Raw genomic sequence first — 27,840 nt, forward strand, 5'->3', positions numbered from 1 at the left:
TCCAGGTAGCGGGAGGCAGAACCGGGCAGCATAGGCCAGTGTGGGGGGCCGGGGCCAGGGGGACTTTGGAGGGCAGCCCCATCCCAGCGTGGCTGCTCAGGAACCACTTTCTCTGAATCACACCAGATGGAGGAGCAGTCTGGGACCTCGTGTTTCACAGTCACCACTTGCTGGTGTAGCAAAACACATGCTCTGCAGCCATAAAATGTGAACGCTAAAGCAAATTAAAAATGTTTATTTATATGTATTTAAAAATATCTCTCTATATAATAAAAGGAAGCACATTTTCGTTTATCACTTTCTTTAAATCTGCGCATGTCTCTCTGTCTGGTCCGATGTGAGACCAGAAAAATATTGAGAGAGAGAGAACAAAAAAGAGAGAGAGGGAGGGGAAGAAAAGGGAGAAAATGAGAGTATTTACCCGTTTGACTTACAAGTAGTAATTTTGCCAAGTAGTACCCCAACTCCCTCTGGAATGAGCGGCGGGGATGATGGTGGCAGCAGGCTTCAAATGTGCTTGGTGGCCGAACTCATGATCAGTTGTACAATTATAAAATTGGGGCCTCAGCGGGTAGATCGATTTATGTGGACAACAGAAATTAATGAGTAGGTTCTAGAAAATCTGGGGTTTTATTTGTTTGTTTTATGAAAATACAGACTTTCCCAAAAAGGACTATGGTGATGAGAGGGAGGGTGACCAAGGTGTGATCTGGAGGGCATGGCCTGGGTGGGGTCATACGCCTAGATTCCAGGCATGACCCTGCTCCTTCTCTGAGTGATTTCATAAGTCCCACCCCCTCTGGGCCTCAGTTTCCCCATCTGTAAGGCATAGGCCTGGACCCACTTTACCCTATAGCCCCAAGGACTACCACTTGATGCTCAAGGAAGCCTAAAGTCCTGGCCCTGTTCCCTGCCCACCCCACTCCCCCCGCCACACACACTCCTCAAGGACGGACTCCCCTCAGGCTGCGGAGAACAGGAGCTGCTGGGAAGGGGCCATCAATAGCCAGTCTTCCGGGGGCAATGACTCACCTCTACCCCTGTCCCTTCAGTTCTCTGTACCTTCCAAGGGCTCTGTTGAAGCCCAGAGCTGGGTGGTTCAGAAGGGCCGCCTCTTGTGAAGAACTTGGGAGACAGGTCCCACGGGCAGCCTCTGGGGAAGGGGTGGAGCCTCCTTGAATTTGGAAGTCCCCCAGCTTCTGCCTCTTCCTAGACATGGCCCATGGCCCTCCTGTCTTTCTCTCCAAACCCCAGAGACTCAGTGCTCTGTGTGACCTTGGGCACATGACAACACCCTCTGTGCTAGTTTCCTCATGTGTGAAGTGGGGATGTTCACACCTGTCTTCCCAAGCTAGTGGGGAGAATTAAAAATTAGGTATGGATTGTCAGAGCCGTCATCACTCAGTGGGGCTAAAGAAAAAAATTCCTTCCCTTCTTATCTGTGGCCATCCTAGCCCCCATATAGAGGGGGACCCACTTTCCCAGGTCTGCAGAGCCCCTGGTCTTGCCTAGGGCCAGGTTTTCAGGGTACGGCAGCTGCTGGGAAGGAGAGGTGGGCCGGGACCTAGGAAGGCCTTATCCCCAAGCCTGTGTCTTGATTTAAATCTTTCCCACCTCCTTCCAAACCCCAAAGAGAGTGAGAAGCACCCACACCCCTTCAATGGCCTCATCATATTAGCTGCCAGTAGAGTGACCATACGATTTAGTGTCAGAACTGGGACACTTTTTAAAATACATATATTTTTATTGCAAAATCTTCACACACATACAGTCCATACATGGTATACAATCAATGGCTCACATTATCATCACATAGTTGTGTATTCATCACCATGATCATTTTTAGAATATTTGCTTCACTCCAGAAAAAGAAATAAAAAGAAAAAACTCATACATCCCATACCCCTTACCTCTCCCTCTCACTGACTACAGTATTTCAATCTACCCGATTTATTTTACCCTAATCTCCTTATTGTTTATTTATTTTTCTTTCTTTTATTTTTGAGTCATCTGTCCATACCCTGGATAAAAGGAGCATCAGACACAAGGTTTTCACAATCACACATATTGTAAAAGATCATTATACAATCATCTTCAAGAATCATGGCTACTGGAACACAGTTTAACAGTTTCAGGCACTTCCTCCAGCCTCTCCACTACACCATAAACTAAAAAGGGATATCTATAAAACGCATAAGAATAACCTCCAGGATAACCTCTCAACTCTGTTTGAAATCTCTCAGCCACTGAAACTTTATTTTGTCTCATTTCTCTCTTCCCCCTTTTGGTCAAGAAGGTTTTCTCAATCCCTTGATGCCAGGTCCCGGCTCATCCCGGGAGTTCTGCCCCACGTTGCCAGGGAGCTGTACATCCTTGGGAGTCATGTCCCACATGGGGGGTGGGGGAGGGCAGTGAGTTCACCTGCCGAGTTGGCTTAGAGAGAGAGGCCACATCTGAGCAATGAGAGTGAACTGGGACGCTTTTGAGAGTAAAAGGGGCAGCATTTGTAACGATGCAGCATCCGCTAGCACATATTGGCCAGTCCCAGGAAACCAAGGCACATGGTCACTCTAATTAATACATTCCCATCCTAGCCATGTGCCCAGTAGACCCCCACAACACCTTGAAAGGTCAGCTAAGCAATCAAGCAGGAGAGAAACTATAACTTCCCCAAGGTCACACTCAGGTGCTGATGATCTAAGTTACAAGCCATTACAGCTACACAGTGGCACTTGCTCTGTCCCTGCCCCCCACTCAAACCTCTTGCCTATTTCTCCTTCATGTTCAGGAAAGGAGGGGTGTTAAGGACCACCACTGGCCTGGGAGACCCCTGATGTCTGACTGTCACTGGTTTCACTCACCTGCTCTGTGACCTTGGTTAAGTAACAACCTCTCTGAACTTCAGTTTCCTCATCTGTAAAACAGGAGTACCTCTCCAGGTCACTGTGTTGTGTAAGTAAGCTGCTGAGCCCAGGATGTGGCACACTTTAGGTGCTCAATAAATACTTGTGGCCTGCATGATTGGTTGACTATCTAATGGCTACTGCTCTTTAGTGGGCAGGAGGGGGCCTCACACATGGGGTCAGTAAATGTTGACTGAGCACCTACTAAGGTGCTAGGCCTAGTGGTAAATACTTTCTCTGTGTAATCTCCCTGAACCCCTCACATCCCTGTACAGGAGGTAAGATTTGCATCCCCATTTTACAGACAAAGAAACAGCAGCGCAGGGAGCTTAAGTAACGTGAGCAAGGTCACTCAGCAAAGAGGAAGAGGCGCTAGGGACCACCGAGCCCAAAGTTGGGGGCTGTCTGAGTCCATGCGGGTGTTTGCCTCATTCCTTGCCCAAGAGAAGGCAGGTCACTTGCCCAAGGTCACGCAGCTGGAGGCAATAAACACTCCCAGACCTCTGAGGTTTCAGCCACGAACTTCTACCCACCCCATCCCACCCCACCCCACCCCACCCCACTCCACCTACCCCCTACACCCCACCTCCGCCTCGGCCCCTCCAATCCGCAGCTCTGCGTGCGGAGGCGCGCACATCCCCCGCCGTCCGTCCGTCGGTCTGCCCGCCCGTCTATCTGTGCATCCAGGGGGGCGGTAGCCGAGCACCCCTCCCCGGCCTCCGGCGCTGCGCAGATAGAGGCAGGGTGTTCGCAGCTCCCGGAACGCACCCCACGCCCGCAGCCGACAGACGGCAGCGCCTGCGCCCGCGCCCGCCCCAGCGGATGCGCGGGAGCCTGCGGGAGCAAAGGCGCGGCGACCGGCCGGCAGCCCGCTCTCCAGCTCCCTCCCTGGCTCTTTGCGCCCCGCGGAAGCCAAGCCAAGAAGCCCCAGCAACCTGTCCTTCAAGATGAAGAAGCTTCAGGGAGCTCATCTCCGCAAGGTAGGGCACAAGGGCGGGGCGCACCTGAGGGAGGGGTGGAGAGGCGCGTCCTCATCGAGGCCCCCGCGGAGGGCGGAGAGGACACCTGAACCCGGCTCCGGGCTCTCGGAGAGGCCGCGCTGAGGGGAGCTGCGGGGAGGCGCGGGGGAAGGGGGGCACAGCCAGCACGCTCTCCCCTCTTGCCCCCATCCATCTGGGGGACGGGATGTGGCAGGATGGGGCCCGGGCCAGGCCCTGCGAACAGGTGTCAGCATTCCCAGGAGGCGACAGGGCAGGGGCCCGCAGGGGCCAGTGCCTCCCCCACCCTGGTCCCCACCCCCTCCCTCCCCTCTCCAGTCCCTGGCCCATTTCCCCCAGGGGCTGATGTGAATGCGGGGCGGTGTTAGGAGAGCAGCGCATCCTCAGCCCTGAGCTGGACTGATTTCAGGGCTGGGTGGGTGAGAGTGGAGGTATGAGGGTTTCGACCTGGCCTCCATCTGAAGCAGCCTCTGCTGGCATGCGGGCCACCCCCCATTCCTCCCCAGCTCCTCCCCTGTGGGCTCACCACCTGCTTCCTCCCCGCCCCCTTCCTTCTCTTGGCAGCTTTGGCTTCCCCTGCTGGGACCCCAGGCTGCCCCTCAGCAGAGCTAAAGGGAGGCAAATGCAGGGAAGGAGGAATGGGAAACCCAAGGGATATGGGAGGTGGGGTGGGGCTGGAAGGTGCCTCTCTGTGACAGAGGCAGCCACACCTGTATTCCTGGAGTCCCGAGCTCACACCTCCACGCCTCTCCACTGGTCCTTGGGAGGTTAGACCTCAACGATCAGGTTGTGTTTGTGCAGGAAGAGAGGCTAGGACTGAGGGACGTTTTCAAGCTTTTGGTTTAAAAGGAACAGTCCTTGCCAAGGAGTCAGGACTCCTGGATACTATCTCTGCAGCTTACTCACCCTGTGGCTTTGGGCATGTCCATTCTCTAATCTGAACCTCCACTGACCCATCCCCAGAGTGGGAGCACCGAGGCAGGCCCTGCTCCCCTATAGGGAGGTTGTGAACTTGGAGAAGGTGGTAGCCTTGAGAGGACTGTTCCCGGGGGGTTGGTGTCATCAACCCCTTCTGCCCTCCACTCCTTCCAGCTCTCTGCCTTCGCGCAGCGGAGCCCAGACTCACTGTGAGAACAGACCCGAGAGACTTCTCGGGGCCTCTGTGGGCAAACCACTTGTGTCCTGCTCTGATTTATTTCCACTCTTCTTCTCCTTCTCCTTCCCCTTTGCTCTCCCTTTCCATCAGAGCCCCTGCCTCACACTGTCAAACAGGACGTTAATAGCCAGGTTTGAGAAGCACTCGCTGGATGCCAGACTAGGAGCTTGGCAAGCCTTATCTCATTTAATCCTCAAACAATTCTGGGGACAAAGCCTTCCTAAACCCCGTTATAGACAGGGCAACTAAGGCATAGAGGGATGTGGTCTACAGATTTCCTGAAGGTGAGATAAGCATCCTAGGACCTAGAATAGGGGTGGGGCCCCCTCCCCTCAGGGTGCCCTCCTTTGACCTTCAAGACTAGGAAGGAAAAAGTGAGAAAATGACAGTTATCAGCAAAGGAGAGGGATTATTCAGAGATGAAACGGACTGGGATCAGGGAATTTGGGTCCTAGTCTTGCTCTGCCCTCAATTTGCCGTATGACCTTGGTTTCATCCCTTCCCCTCCCTGAAACTGCTTCCCCATCTGCACAATGATGAAGTTGGACTCAAGAATCCCATTGTCTCTCTCTTACCAGAGCCTTGACTAGAGCAACTCCACCTGTCTCAGTCCCTGTCCCTGGTGGGGACAGACATCTGCTGGCCCTTAAAAGAGGGAGCCCATGTCTGGGGAACTCAAGTGCATGTTCCCACCTGACTCTGAGATGGGGTGGGGGGTGGGGGAGTGGTAGAAACAGGAGCAGGAGCTTCACACCCAGGAGGAAGTGTGATGCCACTCATTAAGCTTCCAACACTGCCCCATTTATTTGGTTGCTTCCCTTTGTCTCCCAACCAGTTCCATCCTCACTGTACTAGCCTCCTTGGATCCACTGCGCAGTGGAATTGGAGGCCCCGGGTGGGTTCCTGGCTGACTCAGCTATGGGGGATCCCATCCCGAAGCAGGACCTTGACCCTGGAGCAGGAGCAGTCCTCCTTCTGATTGGGGGAGGAAGGGGATGAGCTGCTGGCATCCTGCTCTTAGAACTCTTGTCACCATGGAAACAGAGCGGGGATGGCTCTGTGAGCATGGAAAGGGCAGCTTCTCTGGAGGGATCAAAGGAGCCTCATTACCAGGCCCTCCTGCGAACTCAGGGTGGCATGCATGCTTTATCACCCAGTGTCATGGGCCAATGTCAACTGGCTGCTACCCCATCCCTCCTGGACTGACCTGGGAGAGGGTGGTTCCAGGGAGCTGCTGCTCACCCAGCTGGAGAGGAAGCCCTGGAGAGTGGGCTGGTTTCAGATAGGTATAGGAGTGGCTGCTACCCTTACCCCAGCATGTACCAGATCACAGCTAAAGAACAGCCAAGGGCATATTTGTTTCAACCTTTGGAGCTCAGTTACTTTAAAAGTAGCTTTTTCATGCTCTTCATCATTGTTATCATCACCCATAATCATGCCAGGCTGCCCCTGTCAGCACTGCCAGCCTCAGGCAAAACCACTGCCATTGTGATCACTGTTACCCAGTTGTGTCACCTGAGCCCACTGCCCCAACCTTGCCATCGCAGCCAGACACCTCCCGCCCCATAACACCTGCAGCTGCTCCCTCCTCCTTTCATATCACCATCCTGGCAAGGCTCATGTGACAGATCCTAGCAAAGCCTCCTCTGTCACCACCTGATGGGTGTGCAGACACAGACTTGGTCTGGTTCCAGGAAAGACAGCATTAGTGGGAAAACAGATCTGGTCAGGAGATAGGTGCTATGGTCTGATCTGGTCCTCAGCCACTCAGGTATCTCCAGCAAAGTCTATTTGATGACTCTTGCCTCAAAGACCATCAAAGCCAGAAGGCTCACTAAAGAGTGTGTAGGACCATGCTTCCCCAAGTACATCCCAGCACGGTGGCTCCTGGAGGTCCTTTCCTTTTATAAACTACTTCCTATTCCAGTCTTGATTTGTAGAGTCCCAGTGCATATTAGTCCATGAAAGAATCTGACAAGTCCTGCAGTAAAGAACCCTGTTTGACTTTGTTTTAACCTGTATTCCTGAGGCCACTTGCTGGGAACTACTCTGAATCGTGGTTGTCCTGGAATCTCTGGACTTCCTTCCAGGCCCGAGGCCTAGTGACCTCTGGGGCAGGCCTATTCACACTCCCTGGAGCCGGGATCCCAAGTGGCTGGAGGAGGGCCTCCATTGCCCAGCCCCAGCCCGAAGGGAGAGTGCCCAATGACCAGTGACATCCCCCTCCTCAAATCATGGAAAAGGACCTTAGGAACAGCTGGTTTCTGTTCCCTTCTGTGCATTTATCTCTTCTCCAGTGACAGGAAGATTACAATTGGGCTTGAGTAGCTTCTTCCTGCTCATGAGCCCAAATTTGCTCGGAAGGCCCCCTTGAGCCACAGGGTATGAGTCTGTTGCATGCTAAGGGCTCCAGCTTCTTCCCCTTGTCCTCCTGTAACCTGTTTTCCTGAACCTCCTCCAGCCTGGCCACCTGCCCTCTGAACACATTCCAAATTGTCTGTGTGTTTCTTAAAGTCTGGTTCCCAAAATGGAACAGCACATTAACAGCACTGGTCACTGAGGGCACAGGCTTTAGCATCAGGAAGATCTGAGCTCCAGACCTAGTCCTCCCACCAGCCAACCTTGCAAAAACCTTGGGTATGTCATGATACCTCTTTGAGCCTCAGTTTTCCTCATAATTAAAATGGAGCTAAGAAGAGCACTTAGCTCAGAGGGTTGTTTTGCGAATGAAACCGGGTAATGTGAGCACATACTTAGTGCCCAATACACAGTAACTGTTATTAAGAATGTCATTATCATCACTGTCATTGTCTTCATCAAAATAAGGCCATCCCTCAGTTTGGTCACTGTGTTTGCCAAACTGTGGTCCAAGTGGCTTTCTTAGTGTCTGAATCGCCCTATTGGTGCAACAGGAGAAGATACTGCACGAGACCAAGAGAGCAAGTGCTTATCTGAACCACAGGGGTGTCCTCACAAGGAGCCCTGTTCTACCCCATGCTCTTGTCTGAAGGTCCCAGGTCCAGCCTGGCCTCACCGTCTCCCTCAGCCCTCTGGTCTCTTTCACTGCCAGCCTGTCACCCCAGACCTGCTGATGACCCCCAGTGACCAGGGTGATGTGGACCTGGAGGCAGACTTCGCTGCAGACCGGGGAAACTGGACAGGCAAGCTGGACTTCCTGCTGTCCTGCATCGGCTACTGTGTGGGGCTGGGGAACGTCTGGCGCTTCCCCTATCGAGCCTACACCAATGGAGGAGGTAAGGACCTGAGGTCCTGCTGGAGGGGTGGTCGGGGTGATGGGCCAAGGATCTGGGCTGACTGAGGTTTTAAGATGCCTCAGCTACCGCCTCCTATGTGGTCTTGGTCATAATTAATTGAAAGTGGTTTATAATAACCTGGTCTGGGAGGAAGGAGCTCCCCCAGCCTTTTCACCCAAGGCCCTCCTCCTCCCTCCCTCTCATCCACAGGTTTTCTCTCTAAGGCTGGGTACTTCTTAGGCCTGGAGAGATGGGCAGAGGGAGCTTGTAATAAAAGCTGTGTCTGCTCCCCAACCTCTCCTCCCAGCCCCACCTCCTCCAGAACCTTGCTCCATCAATCATTCCCTCCCTCTTGAATCTTCAATCTTTACTTCTCTCTTGGTTCCTTCTAGTCAGACTAAAAACAGAAAGTCTTTCCCATCTTAAAAAAAAAAATTATCCTTTACTCTTGCTCTTCCATCAAGCTGCTGTTCTATTCATTAACAATAGTTAGGGTTGAGTTTAAACCATTTGCCAGGCCCCGTATGTGGTGCTTTCCATCCCCACTCATTCAACCCTATGACAACCCTCCTGGGTGGGCCCCATTACAATGATGAGGCTGCAGGGACTTGGAGAAACCATGTTCCTGGCCCAAGGTCACACGTTCCAAAATTCTAGTCCAGGACTGTCTTCCTTAGAGCCTGTGTGCTCTCACCAGTATTCGCTATCTCCTCCCATCTCTACCAAATTCATCGGAGACCCGCATATTGATAGAGTGTCAGGAATCCATATAAAACTAGATGACACAAAGAACAAAATACATTGATATGACTAGAAATGTAGGATCAAAGCTGGTCTCCGAAACCTCAGGAACTCAACGTCCCCCTTTCCTAATTCTTTCTGCTCATTCTTTCTCATTCGCTCCTGAGACCAGGCTTCCTCTCTGCAGTGGGGAGGGGGTGTGGCCTCAGACGACTCTGGAATGACTTCATCCTCATCCAGGTTTAGCAGCCCCGCGGAAAGCCAGAGCATCTCTCTCTGAAGGAATCTAGAGAATTGCAGGGAAGGTCTCTGACTGGCCCACAGGGGGATTGACTGGTTGGTGAGACTGGCCTCCCTTCCCCTGGAGTGGGTGGTGGGCAGTCCTCTCAGGAGACAGGTGCCGAGAGGAGAGGGAAAGGGGAAGGGATGCTGGGCAGGTGAAGCCACAGGCAGCTTGGGGAGGGAAGGGTCACACACTGATTTCTATATGGAGGCGTATGCACTTGATTCAGTAGGGAATTCTCTCATTCACTCACTCCTCTGTTCATTCACTCACTTAGCAGGCATTTCTCTTGGTCTGAGCCCAACTGTGTTCTGGGCACTGGGGCTACAGAGGTGAGTAAATCCCTGCCTGCCCTGTCCCCTCGGCCCTCCTTGATCTCCCAGTGTGAAAGGGAAGACACAGCTGCAGAGGCACAGCCCCAAGCTCCATCAGGTCTGCGGGAGTTCTCTGCGGAAGTTCTCTGTGGGCCAGGGGAGGGGCGGGGCTACAGCTGGGCTTTAGGGGAGGCCTGACCCACCTGAGACCACCCCAACTCCCCTCCTCTCAGGCGCCTTCCTCGTGCCCTACTTCCTCATGCTGGCCATCTGCGGCATCCCCCTCTTCTTCCTTGAGCTCTCTCTGGGCCAGTTCTCCAGCCTGGGACCCCTGGCCGTCTGGAAAATCAGCCCCCTCTTCAAAGGTGGGGCCTCCAGGGGCCAGGCCTGGGGGAGGCAGGGAGGGTGCCCCACTGTCCTGCTAGACAGAGAGGAAGGTGAAGCCCAGAAAGGTGAGGGCTTCCCGGGGAGCCCCCAGCACAGCTGGGAGGAGGGCTTGGCCTGAGCCACCTGGCAGCTCCCTCCCCCGCCACCCAGGTGCCGGCGCTGCCATGCTGCTCATCGTAGGCCTCGTGGCCATCTACTATAACATGATCATCGCCTACGTCCTCTTCTACCTCTTCGCCTCCCTCACCAGCCACCTGCCCTGGGAGCACTGTGGCAACTGGTGGAACACGGACCTCTGCCTTGAGCACAGAGGCTCCAAGGATGGCAACGGGGCCCTGCCCCTCAACCTCACCAGCACTGTCAGCCCCAGCGAGGAGTACTGGAGGTCAGGCCACCCCCACCGCCCTGGGCACTGGTCTGAAAGGACCGAGGGCGGGCAAGGGGCATGGTGTGCTGGCATCCCTGGAGGGGTGTTAGGTGGACCCTGGGTTCTAATCCTAGCTCCTCACCTGACCAGCTGTGCGATCTCAAACAATTCATTTGGCTTCTGTTGCTTCACCTTTAAAATTGATTGATACTAGTAGCTATTTCAGAGGGCTGTCATGAGAATTAAAGGAAAGGATCCATAGAAATTGTACAGTCCAACTTGGAGCAAGGGGTAGAAAAGGCTCAATAAATACTAGCTGATAACAATAATGATGGTGACAGTAACCGTAAGCTTTTGGAGTCTCGGATTCCTTTTTTGTTAAAGGGCACAATAATAAAACCTTTCTAGGGGGTGATATTCAGTCAGTCACACATGCATTCTTTCAATCAGTATTTACTGAGTACCTACTATAGTGCTACTAGGTAAAGCACTTAGCATAGGGCCTGAACCATACATAGGTAAGACCACCTCAGATTTATCTAATAGGAGAGAGAAGACTAAGATACAGTAAGAGATTTCGTGAGAATTAAACCCTTATCACAGGGCCAGGCACATTGCCACCTCCCATGAATGGTGGGGGTCAGAAGGACATCAATGATCATCAACCCATCTCGTTACCCACTTTATAGCCAAGAAAACAGCACCCACAGGCCTGCTCAGCAGTTAGTGGCAGAGCCAGGACTCTTAATTCCTGATCATGTTCTGGAACAATCCAGAATAGCCTCATCTTTGGGTGGGGACTATTGGCTGGCTAAGAGACAAAGTCACCCAACCCTTCACCTGCAAAAGGCTGCTCTTAGGAATTTCCCCCCAAATGGACTTCATGTCCTGAAATATTTCAATCTCCAGCCTGCATTTATTGCACAGTTCAGTCATTGTCCACTTAAAACTCATCCCAAGTACCTGCACCTGTGGAAGAGTATGTCTGGCCAGTGGGAAAAGTTGGGCTTGGGTCTACAGCTTAAAGCCAAAGAACATGCGGTGGTTACTGGGAGCAACAAGGGAGCTCCATGAAACACCACGGCCCACTGCTCAGCCAGGGTGCAGGCCCGAGGCAATGAAACTCCCAAAGCATTTAACAGCAAAGAGTTTAGTGAAGGGACTTTGCAGAGGTTAGGGAAGCAATGAGGAAAGGTGAGGCACCAGGGACTAGCAATAGGAAGAGCTGTTTCTACCCCCAAACCAAAGAGGCAACAGGAAGGAAATGGCGATACTGGAACCAGGAGAGCCTTGGAGCCTCGGAAGGGGAGCTGCCAACATTCTTCTGTGTCTATAGCAGGATGCTCCCACGGCCAGAAGCTGTGATGATAGCCTCATAGCCTTGTGTGCTTGCAGAAATACCTCGGGATCTCACTCCTCCCACCCTCCAGTCTCCTGCTAATGCCTTCGACTGGCCAAACCCCAATTGAAGCCATGGGGGAGGGCGCTTGGGAGCTTCAATCTGGAGGGGGCCAGCCTCCTAGATGAGCTGGTCAGAGAAGGACAGAGAGGAGTCGGGGTGTGTGTGTGTGTGTGTGTGTGTGTGTGTGTGTGTGTGTGTGTGTCAAATGGAGAATAACTGGAGTGGAACGTGGCAGAGTGACCAGAGGACACTCACCTTCCTCTCCCACAGCCGCTACGTACTCCACATCCAAGGCAGCCAAGGCATCGGGAGTCCCGGGGAAATCCGCTGGAACCTCTGCCTCTGCCTGCTGCTCGCCTGGGTCATTGTGTTCCTCTGTATCCTCAAGGGTGTGAAATCTTCTGGCAAGGTGAAGCCCGGGAGCCCCCGGAGTCCTGAAGTGCAGGGTGCGGTGGGGGCTTCCAGAGGAGGAGGGGCATGAACTGAGCTTGAGAGGATAAAAAGACTTCAGCTGGGAAGAGAGGAGGGGAGACGGCATGGAGACTTGGGAGGAGGTTGGGTGGGAGGGTCAGAGGCTGTGTCTGGGGACTGTAGACAGGTATGGAGGTAAGGCCTTACACTGGGCCAGGCTGGTTTGCTAGACCAGAAACTTGCCAGGGACAACAAGTGTTTGCCCTTCCAGTGGTATCCTCACCCAGTGTTTGGTACTTTTGAAGATGCTCAGCAAATATTTGTTGCATGCCTGGAGGGTATGTGAGTCTGGGCTTTTCAGCAGGCAAGTGGCTGGAATCCAGTTGTCACACTCAGTTGGAGAGCCCGGGGTGGGGGTGGGGGGGTGCGCGTCAAGCCCTCCTGGACCTAGGTCTTCAAACATGCGATCAGGAATCTGGCTGTCTTGGCCTTGCAGCACTGCTTTCCTCGAGGTTGCCTTCCTCCTCAGGCTACATTTCTCCATGTGGTTGCCACTGGTAGCTCTAGGCTTATATCGTACCAGGTTAGCAAAAAGCACTCTTTCCCTATAGTTGGCAAAAATCCCATAATTGGGTCTCTTTGAGTAAGCTGGGGCATGTACGGCCCCTGAACCCATCACTGGACTCAGGAGGGTGGAGTGCTCTGATTGGCTAGGCGTGAGTCACGTGCCTACTCCTAACCAATCACTGTGCGCAGGAGGGTGACGTGCTCTGATTGGGCCGAGGTCCTGTCCAGTCCCGGGGCTGGGGGAGGAAGTCTGATCCCTGCACCTGAAGAAGGTGAACTAGTCGCTGGGAAGGCGAAGCCACGGATGTCCCCGTTCGGTTATGAAGGGTGATAAAGCTGTTTGGGGAGGACTTGGAAATTTTCTGAATAGTTTACTCCATCATTTATAAATTAGAATGTGTCACTGCAGAATGACAGAAGGAACAGCTATTAAAAGAGAGACTAAAAGAGTAGACACCGTTTAGCGATGGTGTTGAGACTTGCTGGTGTTTGCGGAGGGAAGTGGCTGGAGATTGGGGAAGAGGTGGGGAGGAGGGCAGAGGGGAGCTGGGAACATTGTCTGATGACTGCTCAGTGGGTTTGCAGGGAGGAGGGAGTGGACGCCGATGGCTCTTAGCCTCCAGGCAAGGGGCAGCTGGAGAGGTAGAGAGTGGACCGATTAGGAATGGCTTTTGGAGCAGACACAGGGCATTGCTGTTGGTTTTGGGTGGGTGGCAGGAGGCAGAGGGGGACACAGTTACATCATGGAGGATTGGTCAGGAACCCCGCTTAGGCTACCAAAGGGTGGGAAGGCGAGTGACCAGGATGGGGATGTGAGGAAGGAACCCTGCCCTTGGCTCCCCACCCTTCGCCTCTCAGGTGGTGTATTTCACGGCCACATTCCCCTACCTCATCCTGCTCATGCTGCTGGTCCGCGGAGTCACCCTCCCAGGGGCCTGGAAGGGCATCCAGTTCTATCTCACCCCCCAGTTCCACCATCTGCTGTCTTCCAAGGTGAGGCCCTCGGGCAGGGGTGGAGACCAGGGATGTCCCTGAGCCTGGAGTGGGAAAGGAGGGGCCAGGGGTGGGAATCCTCTGCATAGCAAACCCCTCCTCCCTGTGTGCTTTTGCATTTATCCTTCTTAACAATCCCTTGAAGAAGACATTGTTCACCCCATTTTACAGATGCAGGAACTGAGGCTCAAAACAGTTAGTGATAAGCTTAAAGTCACACAGCTGAGAGGGCAGAGCTGGCAATCCAACTTAGATCTGTCAGGCTTCAAGTCCCAAGGAGGGCTTAGTGATAATAATATGAAACAACAATGATAATGACAGCTAACATCAGTTATTATTGACCACTTACTGTTGCCTGACCCGGCTCTATCACTTCACATATGTCATTATTTAATCCTTCCAACCTATGAGGCTCATATTACCCATGAGGGACCTGAGACCCGGAGAGATGATGGGGTGTTTCCAGGCTATACGCTAGAAAGTGGTAAAGGTGGGATCCAAATTCAAATTCCTTGGACTCCAGGGAGGTGGATAGTCACTTTGAGTCTACCGAAAAATTTACATAGGTAATACTTCCTTCAGAATAAGACTTAGAGATCTTAGAGCTTAGAGACCATCCTTCTGAGCCTGCATGGGGCAACTGAGGTCTAGAGAGGGGAAGAAATTTGCCCAAGTCCTGCAGTCGTGTATGGGAGCAGAGGTTTGCTCCCCCCACATGACTCATGAGCCAGACTCTTCCACGCCAGGCCTGGAACTGTCCCACCGTCCTCACCCCACCCACTTTCTTCTCTTTCCTTGGCCCTCTGGACACCATGTCAATGCATGTTACCCCTCCCCACTGCCCTCCATCCTCACCGTCCCCTGCCACAGGTATGGATTGAGGCTGCGCTGCAGATTTTCTACTCCCTGGGAGTAGGCTTTGGGGGTCTCCTCACCTTTGCCTCCTACAACACGTTTCACCAGAACATCTATAGGTCAGTGTCTTGCAGCCTCCCAGACCCGAGGAAGAGGGGGCCACAAGTGGGAGGGAAGTGGCCATCAAGGGAGGGCCTCACCCTGCCTGTGCCCGGACTCTCCCGGTAGGGACACCTTCATCGTCACTCTGGGCAACGCTGTCACCAGCATCCTGGCTGGCTTCGCCATCTTCTCCGTGCTGGGCTACATGTCCCAGGAGCTGGGGGTGCCTGTGAACCAAGTAGCCAAAGCAGGTGGGCAGGCTGCCAGGCCTGGCGGGGCGAGGGGCTGTGTCAGGCACAGCTGGGCCTGGGCAAGCGAGTGTAAGTGTGGACCGGCAAGAGTGTGAATGAGTGTGCTGTGTGTGTCTTAGCTGGTCCCTGCGTGTCCACGTGCAAAGGGATGGATGTACAGTTGAGTGTGTGTTAACCTGCCTTTGGAGGTAAATGAGTTTGTGTATGAGAGTGTCTTATGTTTTGCCCCTTGTTTAAATGCGTCACATCCTGTGTCGAAGTGCCCTTGTGCAAATGATCTTGTGAGTCCTTGTGTCTTCTGTGGTTGTGCCCAGGAATGTGTAGGAGCGTGTATGTTAGCAGGATTGTTGATACAAATGATTGTGTGCATAAGCGTATCCACATGAGGATTTATACGTGGGCCTGTGTTTGTTCATGTACTCTTATGAATCTATTTATTCTAACAACCTATGTTTATGAAGCACTTCCAGTGTGCCGGCCTGTGCCCTAGAGGTTAGGAAAGGGTAGGAAGCGTGCATGTAGTGAACTTTTCTGGGTTTGCGTGAGCAAGTGTGCCCGTGGGGTGTAAGCGGCTGTGCATGCTTGAGTGTGCATGTGGGGGCCGCCGCGCGCCCCAGGCTGCTGACCCCCTGCGCCCTTGGCCCCAGGCCCGGGCCTGGCCTTTGTTGTCTACCCGCAGGCCATGACCATGCTGCCCCTGTCCCCCTTCTGGTCCTTCCTCTTCTTCTTCATGCTGCTGACCCTCGGCCTGGACAGCCAGGTGAGCCTCCTGACCCCCGGGGGCGCCTCCTGCCGGGGGGTGTCGGGGGCTGCGTGCTGCTGGGCCGGCCTCGGTCTGACCCCCAGCCCCTCACCACCTCCCCCAGTTTGCCTTCCTGGAGACCATCGTGACCGCCGTGACGGACGAGTTCCCGTACTACTTGCGGCCCAAGAAGGCCGTGTTCTCGGGGCTCATCTGCGGGGCCATGTACCTGATGGGGCTGATCCTCACCACCGACGTGAGTGGCGCGGCCAGGGCGGGGCCGAGCACACGCCGGGCTGCCTACCTCTCCTTCCGGGGCCAAACCCAGCCTTCCCCATTCCCCGTCCCCCAGGGGCGGGGGGCAGATGGAAGACCTGCCCTCGAAACCTTGCCCCTGAGCTTGCTGATTCAGTGATCTCGGGACAAGTGAAGTCACCTCTTTAAACCCATTTCATTTCCCCTTCCGTTCAATGGGAGTCTGCCTCCAGGATTGTTGTGAGAAGCCGGATGACACGTGTAAAGGGCTTAGAGGGAGACCAGCTGTTCTCCCCTCGGCATCTTGCTTTCCCCGCTGGCCTGGCTGCTGCCCGCTCACTTCTAGCCTGGAGAAGGGGCTGGACCCGGAACGAGGCTGGGATGAGGGGACCCCAGAGCTGTGCCTTGTGTTCCAGGGAGGCATGTACTGGCTGGTCCTTCTGGATGACTACAGCGCCAGCTTCGGTCTCATGGTGGTGGTGATCACCACGTGCCTCGCTGTTACCCGGGTGTATGGTGAGAAGGGCCCAGGGGGCGTGGTCGGGGTCCCTGCGGTGGGAGAGTGGGAGAGCGGGACTCTGCCCAGGGCACCCCCTGTGGCCATTGGGGCAGAGGAGGGAGGAGGGGCTGCTGGTGTCTGTGGGGCCTGCGGGTGGGGCCACTCCTCCTGCCCTCCCCCGTGCAGGCATCCAGAGGTTCTGCCGAGACGTCCACATGATGCTGGGTTTCAAGCCCGGCCTCTACTTCAGGGCCTGCTGGCTGTTCCTGTCCCCGGCCACGCTCCTGGTAACTGCGGTGGGGCGGAGGGTGGCTGGCTCAGGCTCCAGGGCTGACAGCAGGGGTCCCCTCTGGGCCTTCAGTTTGGTTGGGTTGCCCTGGCCCAAAAGGAGGGCCTCCATCAGAGCTGAGGGTGGGGTAGACACCAGGATCCTGGTCATCTCTCCTCCTCCGCGATGCTCCCAGCTTCTAAAGCTGGGCTGGGCTTCGCCCTGTGCTTGGTTGGCAGAGATGATGGGGTCTTTTCAGGTCTCAAGGCCTCAAGGCTGGGGTCTTGAGCCCCTGCTTTCTGGGGCCTTGGAGCAGGGGCAGTGCAGGGATGGGCCAGCTCAGGCCTTGGTGTTGGGGCAACTTGGAGCTGGGCTAACTCAGCCTTGCACAGTCTCCAGGGCTAGATCATTTCAGGTTCTCATGCAGCCTGGAACTGAGCCATCTCAGACTTGGGGTGGCTCTGGGCTGGGCTCTCTTAGGCCTTGGGATGGTCTGGGGATGAGCTATCTCAGACCTGAAGGTAGCTCGGACCTGGGCTATCCCAAGCCCTGGGGCCCGGCTGAGGCCCCCTGTGACGCTGGGAGCCCCCAACCCTGCAGGCTCTTCTGGTGTATAGCATCATCAAGTACCAGCCCTCGGAGTATGGCAGCTACCGCTTCCCAGCCTGGGCGGAACTGCTGGGCATCTTAATGGGCCTGCTGTCCTGCCTCATGATCCCAGCCGGCATGCTGGTGGCTGTGCTTCGAGAAGAGGGTTCAGTCTGGGAGGTGAGTCAGCCCCATGCTCGTCTCCCTCCAGCCTTCCCAACTTAGACTGGGCCCACCCCCCTAGAACAGAAAATACCTGCGCCAACACCTGGTTCGGGACTTTGCAAGTGTCTTTTAGCGTGAAGACTGTTTTTCCTAACCGGTAGCCTGCGTCAGCTCAGACCTGCCACAGGCACCTGGAATCCTGCCCTGGGACCCCTCACACCACGCAGGGCACAACTCAAAGACCCCTGATGTCAGCCAATCTCCACGTGTCATCCTCATTGAGAGGATGAGGGACTTGCCCAAAGTCCCACAGTGAGCAAGGCAAGGATTAGGACTCGGGATACAGGAGTAGTGACCCTTCACGCAACCCTGCAGCGCGAGCACCATGAGACCTACTTCTCCCTGACCCTCCTGCGGCGGGGAGGTGGGGGACAGCTGCGCTCTCTGTGCGCTGAGCCCTTTGCGCCTGCGGCCGTAGATGTGGCGCCCTCTGGTGGCAAGACTGTCGTAGCGCTCAGTGCTGGGTCCTGGAGAGAGGCGGGACCCCACCCTCCCTCCCTCCCACTCTCACTCCCACCCTGCCCCAACCACTAGCCTTGCTGCAGCCAGCTAGTACTGGTTCAGGAGAGCTAATTGTTAAATATTCAGGAATGCTGTGGGTCACCTCTTAAACCACTGATAGCTTGAAATTAACCAGTGGGAATATTTACACCAGGACACATTACTGTGCCACAGCTCCACTGCCCCTCGGCCACCCCTCACCCCACCTTCAGGTCCTCAGCTGGAGAGAGGCTCAGAGCTCTTCCCTGGCTCTCGCAGAAGTGGGCTGTGGCCACACACCCCAGACCACAGGAGACCCCAGAGAGCAGCCACTGTTCTGCCTCCAGCTGCCAAGTGACATTGGGGCAAAGCTCTTCCCTTCCCCCAAGCCTCAGGAGTCCCATTGTGTGGCCCAAGGTGGAACTGGTCTCCTTGCTTGAGAACCAGGGTGTCTGTTAAGGTGAGAGGGGGAGGGGAGTTGCTCAGGGTGGAAGATTCTGGCCCCGCAGAGGTAAATGGACCTCAAGCCTTGCTAATGAGCTGCTGGGAACTCTGGCTTCCCACAGCCAGGTGGAGGGGCATGGTGATGGGGGCTAGGGTGGGGTGTTGGTGAGCACTGCAGAGGAGTCATGGCCCAGCTCGGGAGCACTGCCTTCAGAGCCCAGGGCTTCCAGCACTGATATACTGGGCTCTGAATCCTGGTTCTGATATTTGCCTGCTGTGTGATCCCAGGCAAGTTATGGTACCTCTCTGAACCTTGATTTCTCCATCTTTAAAATGGGAACAGTAATACCTACCCAAAGAGTTTCTGTGAGAAGAAAATGAGCTGATTTCTCATATCATCATAGTCAGCATTTGGGAACAGAAAAATAAATAAGAGTTTTTAAAAGCTTCAGGATAAGGTCAGACTGTCTGGGTTCAAATCTCACACCACCGCTTCCCACCTATGTGGCCTTGGCCAACTTGACTATCCTCTCTGAGCTTTATTTTCAGATAATATCTATGGGCGTGGAGGGTAATAATAATAACAGTATTAGTATTAGTATAGTAATAGTATCCCTCTCATAAGAATCTTGGAGAGATTAAATAAGCCAGAACATGATGAATACTCAATTCTAGGCCAGGAGTTCTCACTAGGGGCAATTTTGTCCCCAGGGGCCATTTGGCAACATCTGGAAACATTTTTGGTTGTTATGGGGTTAGGCAGTGGGGTGCTGCTGGATCTACTTGGGTAGAGGCCAGGAGGCCGCTAAACATCCCACAGTGCACAGGACAGCCCCCTGCAAATGTCAGTAGGGGCCACTCAGGTTGAGAAGTGTTGGTCTAGGCATTAGTGTCCAGCTGGAAACAGATGCAAGCCCTTGCTCTCCAGGAGCATTTAACAAGCCAACACCTAAAGGGTGTTTAGGTGGTAAGGACTATATTAAAAAAAAACAACAACAAACAAACGAGTACAGGGAGAGAGAGCGATGAAGGATGCTGTTTTAGCGAGAGTGGTCAGGGGAAAGGCCTCTCTGAGGAGATGGCAGAGACCTGATTAGACCAGCAGGGTAATCCATGTGAGGAGGGGCTGGAACATTTGGAAAACAGCAAAGAGGCCGATGTGATGGAACCGAGTGTCTGGGAGGAGAGTGGCAGACTGGGGTCAGGGAAGTAGGCAAGGCTAAGTGAGCTCTGGCCCATGCAGGATGAGCACTTTGGATTCCATTCCAAGTGAGATGAGAGGCCATTGACGGCTTTCTGATAATGGGGCAACATGCTCTTAATATCTTTTGATAAATATCACCAGGCTTGGAGATGTATGTATCTCCCCTGCATCCTGCATCCTGCATCCTGCATCCTTCAGGGTTCCTTCTGACTGTTAGTTGCCTCTTTCTTTAAGAGTCTGGGAGTCTTCTCCCTGCAGGGCAGACAGAGGGCTTTGTGAATGTGGCTCAAGGAAGAAATCGTAGCATGTCCCGGCTTAGTCATCATCTTAGTCAGCTCAGCTCCTTCCTTCCACAGTATCTGAAACTCAGAGACTGACATCAGAGGCAGAACCAGTCAGAATGTCAGGGCTGGAAGAGACCTAGAAGGCCGGCTGCAGCTCCCATTGCAGTTCTCCCAGCCCAGGGCTCTTTCCTCAAAGTCCGTAGCCCCTTAGGATTCAGCATGAAGGGACCCGGACTGGGCTCCGGAATGGGCCTTCTGACCCCAGAGGAGGGGCCTGTAACATGACCATAACAAAAACCACCATTTACTGGCCTCTTCCACTGTTCTGGTGCCAGGCCGAGTGTATTATCTTGTCCTCACACCGGCCCTAAGAGGGGGGATCATTATTCCCCAGTTTCAGATGAGGAAGCGGACTCCCGCGAGCTTAGTGGGATGTCCGCGGGCCACACGACTTCAGGCGGCAGAGCCAGGCCCAGCCCAGGCACGGGCTCTAGCTGCTGCCTTGGGGAAGTGGCGGTGCCACCGCGCACGGGGTAGTTGCAGGGACACAGGGGAAGTGGTTTTGCACTCCCAGAGTGCGGGCCGTTCTCACTGCTGCCGTTGCCCCGCCCGCAGCGGCTCCAGCAGGCCAGCCGGCCGGCCATGGACTGGGGCCCGTCGCTGGAGGAGAACCGGACAGGCATGTACGTGGCCACACTGGCCGGGAGCCAGTCGCCCAAGCCACTGATGGTGCACATGCGCAAGTACGGGGGCATCACCAGCTTTGAGAACACGGCCATCGAGGTGGACCGCGAGATCGCTGAGGAGGAGGAGTCCATGATGTGAGGCCCGGGACCTCTCCTCCAGGCGGACAGGAGGCCCTGCCCAGGCGCCGCAGCCTTCCCTGGGACCCGCAAGGGGCAGCCGCACCCTGGGATGTTCCAAGGGGCTGGTGGCTGTGGGAGGTTATGATGGTGACTCGTGGGTCCCCCCAGTGCAAGCCCCTCGTTGTAGGCGTCGGCCTCCCCTGACACCTGTGCACCCCATACACACACACACGCACGCACACACTCAGACCCATTCAAAGCTGAAAAAGATCCAGCTCAAACCACTTTACAAGTGGATAGACTGAAGCTGGGGAGGGGGGATTCGGCCCAGGCCTGCTGAGAGGCCAGCTCATATCCCAGGCGGCAGGCAGCACCCCTCCCTTTTCCCTGAGGAGCCTGGCCCCTGCACACTTTCACGCAGTGGGACTCTTGAGCCAGGGCAGGGAATGAATGATCCAGGGCAACCAGGGTCCCAGGCATGGTGAACGTGGCAACAGAGGTCCCAGCCCTAAGGGGGTTAAAGTAAGAAGGGAGAAAAGATCCCCATGGGGTCCTGTGGGCAGGCCAGGCTTCCTGAAGGAGGTGGGACCTGGCAGGGCCCCAGAGGATGGGGAAGGTTTGGAGAGAGGAAGAGGAGGGCCAGGAGGGGGGTTGGGGGGAGGGCTCTGGGGAGAGGACCCTGCAAGAGGAGCTGACCCAGCGAAGAGGAGTGCGGAGATGGGAACGCAGGCTCCTCTGGGAAGAGGCCCTCATGGGGCGGAGACCAGGGGCAGAGAAGCAGGAGAGCGGTGGGGAAGTTGGGGTTGGCATGTGGCTTGAAGCCTTCAGGTCGGGAGGAAGGGTCATGGGGAGTGGGGGGCAGGGACTTTGCATGGTCTGTGTTTTAGAAAGAATACCAACATCGTCTGGGTCTGTGGGCGGGGTGGGTTAGACAGGGCAGGGTACAGGCGGGGGCACCTATGGGGAGGCCGACAGAGGCGCTGGTGGCTTGAGGTGAGCAGTGCTGGGTGGGAGAGAGGAGGCAAAGGAGGACCTGATGAGGCACTGCAGAGAAGGACCCCCATCCTCGCTCACTGCATCCCGAGCCTGTGGGCGGCCAGAACCCTGGACACGGTCAGGAAAAAAGGGGAGCAAGCCGTGGAGGTGGGAGTGAGGGGGTCACAGCGGGGACCCAGGGCCCTTCCTTCCCTTCTCCCTTGTCCCTGCACCCTGGCTCCCTCCTCCAGCTCCAGGCCTGGGAAGTTTGCCTTGTCTGTGGGTAGCGAGGGGCATCGGAGAGACTCAGACACAGTTCACACACCTGGCTGCATGGTCCTGAGCTCCTGGTCCGGGGCCAGGGGAGCGAGGGCAGCCAACACCCCAAAACCCTGGCACCTTGCATCCTGGACATGGGAGGGCGTGCTCTTGGGTGCCTCCTCCCTGGGAGCTGAGGGTGAGGGCGTGAAAATGCGCACCGCATTCTCCGGTGGGGCAGGGCACCCTCATCCTGCCTCCTGCATCTGCTCTGTCTCTCCTGGGGTCTCCCCACCACCCACCCGCTATCCTTTGGTCCGTTGTTAATAAACAGCAAATGATGTCATCTTCCTTGCCCCATCTCGGAAACCTCATTACCCAGAGCCTGGAGGTGGGTGGCATGGGGCTTTCCAGCTCCTGCTGGACGGAGAAGGAAACAGGCTCTGCACCTCCTTTCTAGGCTCTCCTGGCTTTTGACGCTTGCTCTGCCATTCCTCTACATCAGCAGCAGGTTGAGGGGGCTGAGGAAGTGTTACTGGACAAGGGCCATGGATTCTTTTGCCCAGTGGGCTCAATAACCAACTCCTGAGTTAGGGCTTTCAAAGAGAAAAAAAACATTTATTATTTATTAAGCACATAGTAGGAGAGCAGAGGCCTAGTGGCCCAAAATCTTTCTCCCTGAACTGCAGTAATTTTCATAGCTTTATTAGAGGAAAAGATGGGCAGGGTTTAGGCTCATGAGCATGATGGCCTAAGATGATGTAATTAGAGATGATCTAATTACTGAGCCTGTGCAGATTGATTACATGCTTAGTCACAGAATGTGCATAAGAAAATGGTGGCCTTAATATGACGGATGTGATTGTTAGTATTATACTGAGGTATAGGTGATTCGTAAGTTAAAGTCTAAGCTACAGTACATGTCAGGTGGGCCCTCTTCGGTTAGAACCAGGCTCCATTATCAAGATAACTTTGAATTTGGGGTGGGTTAGTTCTGGGCTGACCCAAGACCCTTCATAAATAAACCTTAGGGGCTGTCTTTAGTGATTACAAGACTCTAACGTTGAAAAACTGGATAACTGGGAACAAATGAAGATTAGGCACAAGGTGTTTACAATCAGGGGCAGGAGATAAAAGCTATGCCATCATTATCAGAGATCAAGCAGCTGGATTACAATTTAGAGATTTCAGATATTTCCCTCTGTCCATTCCAATATACCAGAAAGCAAAAAGGAATATCTAGATAATGATTCAGTAATCAAAATCATCCCTTAAATCCTGATTTCTCAGTTACAGTTCCTCCCTGTCATTTGATAATTGTCTTTCAAGCTTGAGGAATATCTGGGCAACAATTCTTCTAACTGCTTCAAGGCTGAAAAGGGGTGTTGTCATTGAGGGGCAAAGGGATGATACAATGAAACTGGTAGTTATTCTTGGAGAATTCAGTATTCCTGGATTTCAGAGCTTCTCTGGTATTGGAACAATCTGGGGGTTTTAAGTCTCTGAAAAACAAAATAAGTAAAATGTTTAGATCCCAGGATATCTTTCAGGGTTTCCAGGAATACTGTTGGTTGGGGGTTATCATGCTGCAGCAGTTTGCAATATCTGGCTGAAAGTTGCAGAAGAGTAACCTCCCAAGTGACCTCTCAACTCTATTTGAAATTTCTTAGCCATTGAAACTCTATTTCTTCTCCCCCTTTTGGTCAACGAATCCACTATGCCAGGGCCAGGCTCATCCTTGGGACTTATGTCTCATGATGCCAGTTATGTTTCACAATGCTAGGGCTAGCTTATGCCCCTGGAAACTATGCCCCATGTGGGGGGAAGGTCAGAGTTGGACTTAGAGGGAGACCACATTTTTTTGTTTGTTTTATTTTATTATTTTTTTTGGGGGGGTGGGGAAACCACATTTTAAGGCTGAAAAGGGATGTTGTTATTAAGGGGCAAAGCAGAGATTTTCTGGAGATGTTTTAAGGCACTAAGTAGGTTCAGTTTGCTATGACAGAAATAAGTTTCATAAGGGCAAGCTTCAAAATTGAGGCCTTGGCTTATTATATTGGGAGCCTCTCTTTCTTAAGAAAATGTCAGGAATTCCCCAGATGGGGAAATTTAATAGTTCTATTTTCCCCAGTCTCTCAAGGGACTTTGCAAACACTTTTTCACTTTCTGCCCAAAATACTCTGAAATGCATCATGGTATAACATTAACTTGCACAGAATATTAAGATTTTAACCCTTATTCTAGGTTCTATATCAAATAAACCTGAATTAGGATATTAACATTAACTGACCAGGCAGATTAGATAGTGTGCTACAAAAAAAAATGTTAATTTTGGACAAAATAAACATTTTTCTTTTTGCCTTACACAAAAGTTAAATTTTTAAAATGCAGACAATGCTATTTTTTTACCTTGTATATTGAATTGCCTTAGTTTTAACCAGATCAGTTTCATCACATCTTTAATAAGAGTTTGCTCTTCTATAGTTTTTTTTTTTTGTAACAGTTTCTTTATGGAATTATGTTGGCTTTCAGGGCTGGAGAACTAAATCTGAGTCTCAGGTGTTACACAGACACTTAAAAGTTTTAGGGAACTACTAGGTTTTTCAAAGAGCAGAGCATTTTAGAATTTAAAGATAATATTTAAAATTTACAATCTAAGCTCTAATTTTTATGAGCATTTTTTCAAATTTTTTATTGTGAAAAAATGACATATGCCAAAAAGCAATAAATTTCAAAGCACACATAATTAATTGTAGATATAAGCATTTTTAAATGAAGCTGTTTTTAGAAATAAAAACATTAGACAGTTGTTTTAACAAGCCATAGCAGAGGTTTTGTTCTGTTTCACTTTCACATATTAACCAGTTATGTTAATTAACAGATAAAATAGAATGTATATATTTGTTCTACCTTTTTTTTTTTTTTAAGTCTTTCATTGTTATAGAGGAGCTATGAGCTATAGCTTTCACATACACGTTTAGAGAGGTATTAAGCAAAGAAGTGCAACTGATACCCTAGCTGTTTCTGTGATCTGTAGCTTTTATTTTTTTAAAGAAAAAACTAAAACTGTGAATAACAATACCAAACCATTGTTTAACTTCAGGTAGATCAGTATCAGGATATAACATGGATAGTGAGAATATTGTCAAATTTTTAGGAATTTTATACAATCTCTAAATATACGAATAATATTTTACCTATAGAAATTTAAGCAGCAACAGGAGAGAAATCCCTTCTAGCCATTGTAATACTTTCCAAATATCTCCTACGCAATGTGAAACTGTTTTAACACCTTACATTTATAAGGTGAAAGAACAAATTATTTGTAACAGTTTTCCCTTAACAGCCAGAAGACTTGTCTTCTGAAATAAAGGATAAGGCCGACATAAACATTAACAAGATAGTTTTCTTATGTAAAATTCTTTGTTTTCTAGACAGAGTACTCAGATGATTAAGAAAAACTTTTTAAAAACTTTACATTATGAGCAGATTAATAATCCACATTATTTTAACAAGGAGAAAACTAAACTTTAGTGTTGTGTGAATACCATTTGACACAAAAGCTTTCTTTTTTGAAATATATGATAAACAGGCTTATTAAATTTTGGTCACACTGACTATGACAGACAGAATTCACTTTCATAAATTCCTTTTTTTACAATGCTCTACATTCATTCAGAGCTTATAGTCAACAATGACTATAACAAACGAAGTTTATCTTCTCCAACTTTCTACTACTTTCCGTATCCATTCAGGGCTTCTAGTCAGTAATGATTATACCACACAAAAGTCATTTCCTTAAGCTTCCTATCACCTTCTATATCCATTCTACCTATTACTTTTATTTATCCAGACTGCACATAATCAGAAATAAATTTGATGATACATTCACAAAGTTTTTTGAACCTGCATACTTCCTTCCAATAACAGTATTCATGAAACAGAGAAGAGACAGAGATACTACAAATAATGGAAGAAGGAAGAAATGTATGCTCGTATTTGGAACACACCTAGGCATTCATAGAATTTATACTCAGAACACACAAATGATTACTTTACAATATGCCTAAAATCTCTCAGTCCAATTCAGCACTACCTTCAAAGGTCATAAAAGTCCTGCGTTTGAAACATAATCAGCTTTTCAATATTTAAGGGATTTGTATCCAGAAACAAATCAAGTTCCCCACATTATTCCCAAGTGCTAGATAATACCAGAAATATGTGCGTTTATAAAATTAAGTTATTGCTTCTAAAAAAAAAAAAAACAACCAGTTCAGAGCTCTATTTATTTAAATGCTACTTTCTTATTTAAAGTTCTTATAAGTGTCATCTCTTCTATGAGATCTTCTTAGGTCACTATTTATCTATCTGCTTTTTAAATTCTTCCAGCATTTTTATTCCTTTATTACAACTGTTTTATACTCTGCCATAGTACATGTATATTCTAGCTAGAATATAAACTCCTCGAAGCTAAGAACTAAGTTTTTTCTATTTATGACAGCATTTACTAACAAGAATATATTGATTGATATTAACGAAGCCACTACAAATTCAAATTCTTCCACATACTGAGGTAACAAATGGCCAAGCAACTAAAAGCTAGATTATTTGAAATCCAGGTAATCATGGTTATAAAAATTCATTCATATTTCTCTTACTAAGTTTAACTAATTTCTTAAATATAATATGTTTGAAGCATTAGCGTATTTTTAATTTTATTATACTTGATATAAGTGTTATTATTATAGGTACATTGCTCAGTTTATATAACTTAACCTACCTAGTGAGGTTATTTTAAGAGGAATTTTTAAAGTAATTCTTTAAAAATTATAGCACTTATTTTACTAGTAAGTTTGTATAAATTTAGGGAGACCATTCCCAAGGAGAATAAAATGGCATGTGTTCAATTCAAAATTTTATCATAAAATTCCTTTTACTGGAGGTTGAAAATAAATCTCTATGTCTTCATAATGTCTTATAAAACTACAATTTTAAAAGTACATTTACTATCAAGTTCTGGAGACTATACTGCAATTGTTTAATTGGTCCCAAGCCTAAATCCAGGAAAACTGTCCCATATCTCAAAGATCTTTTGTTTTACTTACTGAAATTTGGCAATTAGATTTTATTTGTTGCTCTTATCCCAAGACTATTTATATTTTAATAGTGATCTGATTACTACAGTTACCATTGCAAAGGTATTATTGGAGAAATAATGTTAACAAACATATCCTATTCTGTAGCATTTTTATCCTTACCATTTCTAATCTCCAGGCCCAGTAAAATAAAGAATTCTAACCTACACCTCACCATATCTTTCTGTGCCTAGTCCTCCCCCAAAACTGCTTTAGGTGGTTAGGACTTGGGGCAGAATGAAGCTGGTGTATTAAAAGTTTTAGGTGAGAGGCATGGAATTTAGAGAGTTCCTATGTCCTTCTTTAACTATTTCCAATTATTAGATTTATTTTACTAAAAGCTGTGACCAGGACCTTTGGAAAGGGCCTTTGCTTTTTCTAGAGACAGAGGGAAATTCCAGGGGCAGTTCTTTCCAATGCCCAGGTTTGTTGACAATAATTTCAAAAAACTAAGGTTCTGAATCTTGCCATACAGAGTTTTTTTCTCTTTTTACTCTTTTACTTCAGAAGTACCAATTTATATAAAATTTACATAAAATGACCTATTTATTCATTAAGCAATTCCAATAGAGCTTTTCAAAAAATGTTTGTTACTTTGTTTTACCATATGGAGGTATGAGGATATACATTGAGTAGGCAGACAGACACAAATAGAAAGTTAGTTGTACAAGAAACAGAAACACAAAAATATTG

At 50.9% G+C, this 27,840-nt stretch overlaps 1 protein-coding gene across 1 annotated transcript; it reads left to right on the forward strand.

Annotated features, from left to right (window-relative positions):
• Positions 1-5,317: 5,317 nt before the first annotated feature.
• On the forward strand, positions 5,318-21,402 carry SLC6A7 (solute carrier family 6 member 7). Its single transcript, XM_077137978.1, has 14 exons — positions 5,318-5,341; positions 8,128-8,311; positions 9,883-10,014; positions 10,187-10,421; positions 12,076-12,214; positions 13,642-13,776; positions 14,647-14,750; positions 14,860-14,984; positions 15,632-15,744; positions 15,851-15,982; positions 16,398-16,497; positions 16,667-16,767; positions 17,349-17,516; positions 20,589-21,402. Exons 1-14 carry the CDS (start codon positions 5,318-5,320, stop codon positions 20,796-20,798), a joined length of 1,902 nt encoding a protein of 633 aa, XP_076994093.1. The 3' UTR covers positions 20,799-21,402.
• The last annotated feature ends 6,438 nt before the right edge of the window (positions 21,403-27,840 follow it).

Source organism: Tamandua tetradactyla, chromosome 20 (assembly GCF_023851605.1).
Source record: "Tamandua tetradactyla isolate mTamTet1 chromosome 20, mTamTet1.pri, whole genome shotgun sequence".
Taxonomy (NCBI): domain Eukaryota; kingdom Metazoa; phylum Chordata; class Mammalia; order Pilosa; family Myrmecophagidae; genus Tamandua; species Tamandua tetradactyla.

What these genes read in the sequence shown, in the direction of transcription:
- SLC6A7 (XM_077137978.1), top strand. Translation starts at nt 5,318, where the DNA reads ATGTGGTCTACAGATTTCCTGAAG. An exon ending in GTGTGAAATCTTCTGGCAAG is followed by an intron (nt 12,215 to 13,641) that starts GTGAAGCCCGGG and finishes TTCGCCTCTCAG; the next exon opens with GTGGTGTATTTCACGGCCAC. An exon ending in GAACCAAGTAGCCAAAGCAG is followed by an intron (nt 14,985 to 15,631) that starts GTGGGCAGGCTG and finishes CCTTGGCCCCAG; the next exon opens with GCCCGGGCCTGGCCTTTGTT.